The 4730-nt window shown below is 45.6% G+C and overlaps 1 protein-coding gene across 1 annotated transcript in view; it reads left to right on the top strand.

Annotated features, from left to right (window-relative positions):
* Positions 1-4730, top strand: part of LOC106807561 (NADPH--cytochrome P450 reductase-like) — a 20615-nt gene that overhangs the window by 1765 nt on the left and 14120 nt on the right. The window contains exon 2 of the mRNA XM_014809931.1: positions 1839-2059. Within this exon, the coding sequence (XP_014665417.1) occupies positions 1839-2059 (221 nt within the window). The remainder of the gene's footprint in view (positions 1-1838; positions 2060-4730) is intronic.

The raw sequence follows: 4730 nt of genomic DNA, 5'->3' as shown, positions 1-4730 counted from the left end.
TCCACCTAAAAATCTCGCTCAAAACTCACACGATGTACCAACCGTACGTGTGTTTGCGCGCGCGCGTGTGTTGTCCGCTCGTGTCCGCTATGCCTCCGGTCAAATTTCTGTTTTATTTTATTTTATTTCCATTTCATATAAACCATAAAACACGACAGTTAACGAGTAAATACATTATCACATGCATAAACCCTACTGAACTGCATAGAAATGCTGTGTTTGAGCATAACTCTCATATCCGGCCATATCCCATATCCGGATAGGTGCCGGTCTCGACGTGGCCGGATAAAGGAGGTCGGACTGTATATAAATTTCCAGCTTTCTTATTAAAAAAATGTTAGTACGTGTTAGTTCGTTTATACACTGTCACTGTCACTGCTGCTTGCTACGAGTACGAGGTTACGAGGTATTCACTGCCATGGCAATGTAAATTGTGAGGTGAACAATATAAACAACCAAATTGCAGCTGCTATTCCTTCAGAATGTGAAAAACACGAAACAACACTTGTGTTCAGTTTAGTTTTAACCATTTAACTTGTAAGTTAAATGGTTAAAACTGAAACGCAAGTACATGGTGGTGCGACGTGCATGTGACAATGATGTGTAGTGTTTGCCTTATCTTGAAATGAAATCCAAATCAGTCAATTTAAGATTTTAGTCAATTTTAGTATAATTTTTCGATTTTAAACTGGTTATTGCTGATAGTAATAGTTGTTTGTTTGTTTAAAATAAGTAGGTACCAGTCTACATGCCCTTTAAAAGCTGTGTTAGTGGATATTACTACAGTACACTTGTAGTACTTACAGTAGTAATAGTGACAGTACACTTACATTCAAGAGAGCTGGTAATAATTCAACCTGTGTCTTGGGTCAAAATGCCCTTTAAATGACCCGAGGTCACAGTGGTGGTGTGTTATAACCAGTACTCTCTCATTTCTTTAGGCGAGTGCCGGGACATGCTTTCGAGATTAATTGCGAGGCCATGGTGGCAGTCAGGAAGAGTTGGGGTAGAGCTTTCAGCAGAGGATATATATATGAATGGCAGGGATGTTCCCAGAAAATGTTGAGTGCGCGGTAATCAGACATCGAATCCCCCCCCCCAAATGATTAAAAAAGACGATTTTAGAACGCCGTAAGAGTTGCGCACACAGCTGGACACACACTGCGATGTTAGCATGTACAGTAACAATATCGATCGCAAGCGGCGAGCGTAGAAAATCGCGCAGTGTGTCCTAGGCTTTATGAATGATCGCTAATAATTGCGGCATGTGACATAAGTTAGTACATTTAAATTACAACAAAATGCTCAAACAGCAATTAAGCACTTTGTTGTTGAATGATTTCTACAATAATTCACTCAATGGACCATTCGTAAATGATTATGTCCTATTTGATGTCATTTTGTTCCGGGCGGAAAACGGCAATTTTTTTTGAGTGCCGGTTGGAAATCAAAAGTAACGGGCGGCACCGCCCGGCGCCACTTGGCATGGGAACATCCCTGAATGGTCTCAATGCTATGTTAGGACCCCCCCATATATATATATATCATGGTCATCACATATCATCACCATAATCTCTACCCTCTAACCCAGTGGTTCTTAAAACCTTTTTTGAGTCATGGACCTCTTTGAGAATCTGGTGAAAGCTACGGACAAATTTTGCATACGGATCCCCTGAAGCCCATCCATGGACCCCAAAGGGGGTCCATGTACCACAGGTTAAGAACCCCTGCGTCTAACATTAACCGTAACCCTAACCCCCACCATGTATGCATCGGTGCAAAAGTAGAATTATTGAGCCACGATAGTGTCCTCGTAATTTTACACGCTGTTTCTCCAGACGATCGCCGGCATGTTTGCACGCGCGGACGAGGTTGCGCCAGAGGTCATGGAGAAGGTCGCGGAGGAGGTCGCGGCGGAGGTGGAGCCCATACTGGGCACGCTGGATCTCGTCATCCTCGCGGTGATAGCAGCGCTGCTCTTCTACTGGTTTGTTGTCAAGAGGAGCCGAGATGCAGCGCACGTGAAGGAGATCAGTAGCCTGAACAACTTGAAAATGGCGTGAGTTGCCGATCGTGGTTGCCTGCATGTGTGCGTGCGTGCGTGCGTGCGTGCGTGCGTTTGGTGTGTGTGTGTGCATGAGTACGTGTTCGTAGCGTGCATCGTGATTGTGTGGCGTGCATGGCATGGATGTGTCTGTGTAGTGTATAATGTGTTGATTGTGGGCATGTCTGTGTATGTGTGTGGTGATTTGTTGCGTGGATTGTGTGTGCGATGAAGTGCGTGTTACCCCTCCGCCAAAAAGGTTGGCAGGCAGGTATGTCCTTCGGGTCTGCGGCGTCGTGTGTTTGGTGTGTGTGTTCGCGCGGAAGTCGATATATAGCGAGTCAGCGAGGCGAGGCCAGCCACAGGGCCGGCTGCTGTCTGAGCTGAGCGGCCGAGCGAGCATACATGTACTTTGGCGTATATGCGTGGGTTATTCGTGTGTTCTTCAGTCGTGATGGCGTTATGGCGTATCGTCCGCTGGCGGATGTATCACCCTCCCGTGAATGCCTCTGTCTAGGTCTGTATGTGTGTGTGTGTGATTGTGTGCATGCATGCGTGGAATGTGTCTGTGTGTGTGTTGTTGTGTGCGTGCGTGCGTCGTGCGTGCGTGCGTGCGTGCGTGCGTGCGTGCGTCTGTGTCTGTGCGTGCGTGCGTGTGGGTGCGTGTGGGGTGTGTGTGGGTGTGGGTGTGTGTGTGTGTGTGTGTGTGTGTGATTGTACGTGTCTGTGTATGTGTGTGTGATTGTGTGTGCATGAGTGTGTGCTTGTGCGTGCATGTGTGATTGTGTCTGAGTATGTGCGCGTGTGATTATGCTTGTCGGTGTATGTGCGATTACGTCAAGAGTACATAATAGGATTCTCTATTGTGTACTCTTGATTACGTGTATCTGTCAGGGTTGGCCGCTTCTCCGTTATAGCCTGAGCGGCGAGGCTATCGTCGGAGCACGCGCAATCGGCTAAATGCACCCCGCCACTCTAGACATATCATAGCCGCCATGCTAAATATCATAGCCCCGGGGACCCCCTAGGCACGCAAACCGGCCTTCGGCGATTTGCAACTAGGACCTTAAAGGCAGCACCCGCCCTGCTATAATGAAAAAGCTTGGAGAACCCTGTCTGTGTATGTGACTATGTGTGTGTGATTGCGTGTCCGTGTATGTGTGCGTGTGTTCCCGCGAGTGAGTCTGCTTGCATGCGTGCCTGCATGCTTACACATGCAAGTGTGTGCATGAGCATGCATCTCCCTTTTTCCCAGTCTAGGACTTTGGATTGGGCCAACAAGGGGCCACAGTGATTGAAGGGGGAATTCAGGAATTTTTACAGTTTCCGATTCGCACGCCTGCATCCTTTATTCATAACCATCCACTGTACAGTACTGATCACATGTTTAGTATAGCTCAGTTGTGTTTTTTTATGCAGGTACTAGCGGGATACCCGGCGTTGCCCGGGGAAATCAGTGGCGTTTCTCAGTTGGTGACTGCTTGGTTGAAAGGGAAATACCCAAAAAAATCTCACTATCTATCAGTTCTATCTATTCATACATCCATCCATGCATCCATCCATCCATCCCATGCCATCCCATCCCATCCCACTGCATCCCATCCCATCCCATATCCCATCCCATCCCATGCCATCCCATCTCATGCCATCCCATGACATCCCATGCCATGCCATCCCATGCCATGCCATCCCATGCCATCTCATCCCATCCCATCCCATCACACCGCATCCCATCCCATCCCATCCCATCGCATGCCATCCCATCCCATCCCATCCCATCCCATCCCAAACAGTAAAAAACAATAAGAAATCAAAAGGTAAAAGACATTAAAAATTAAAAAGTAAGAAATTACAAATAATACATACTAAAGAGGTAGGTAAAGGGAAAAAAATGGAAAAAGGGGAAATTAAGTTCTCCAGTTGGGACTCGAACCCGGAATCCCGGTATAGGAGACGGATGTTCTAGCGATTATGCCACTGCGCCGTTAAGGGTATACACCATGGATTCACACGTACGTGACGTTTTTATCTAGAATTTTTATCAATTTTTAACTTTTTAACTTTTTCAAATTTTTTGTTTCAGCCAGAACCACCTCCCAGACGTACTGACTCTGAAAATATCTTTAGTTTTCCTCTAGGCTGCGGAGTTTTCTAGTTATGCGAGTACAGACTAATTCGGCTGAACAACTTTATATATAGATGCTCTCTGTAGATCCTATTCCCTTGGCCTTGTGACACATGAGCACAGTCCACAGTTGAAGTTGTGCAACCATGGGGCACCGTGATTTAAACACATTATCTTCAAGGCAAATGAACTTTGACATCGTTTCGGGTTTTGACTCATACATGTATGTCATGTTCTAGTAGCTATCTGATCTAAGATAAATCTAAGATAAATACTGATATGTAGATTTACGCACGAGCAAGGTCTAGGTATATATCATGCAGTCATGCTTTTTCTGCACGTGGGATCATCACGCCACAGTAGCTAACATTTCGGCTAACGCTCCATTAGGAGTGTTCCAACTTTGATATCATTAATGATTAATGATTAATGATGATAATCCTAACCCTAACCCTAACTAAATGACATTAAACTACAAACCAATATATGACCATGACACATATATATGTTATTATGACCATTAATGACATTAAAGTTGGGAACACTCCTAATGGAGTATCA

Source organism: Priapulus caudatus, unplaced genomic scaffold (assembly GCF_000485595.1).
Source record: "Priapulus caudatus unplaced genomic scaffold, Priapulus_caudatus-5.0.1 Scaffold223, whole genome shotgun sequence".
Taxonomy (NCBI): domain Eukaryota; kingdom Metazoa; phylum Priapulida; class Priapulimorpha; order Priapulimorphida; family Priapulidae; genus Priapulus; species Priapulus caudatus.
This window is presented reverse-complemented; position numbering and strand designations above follow the sequence as displayed.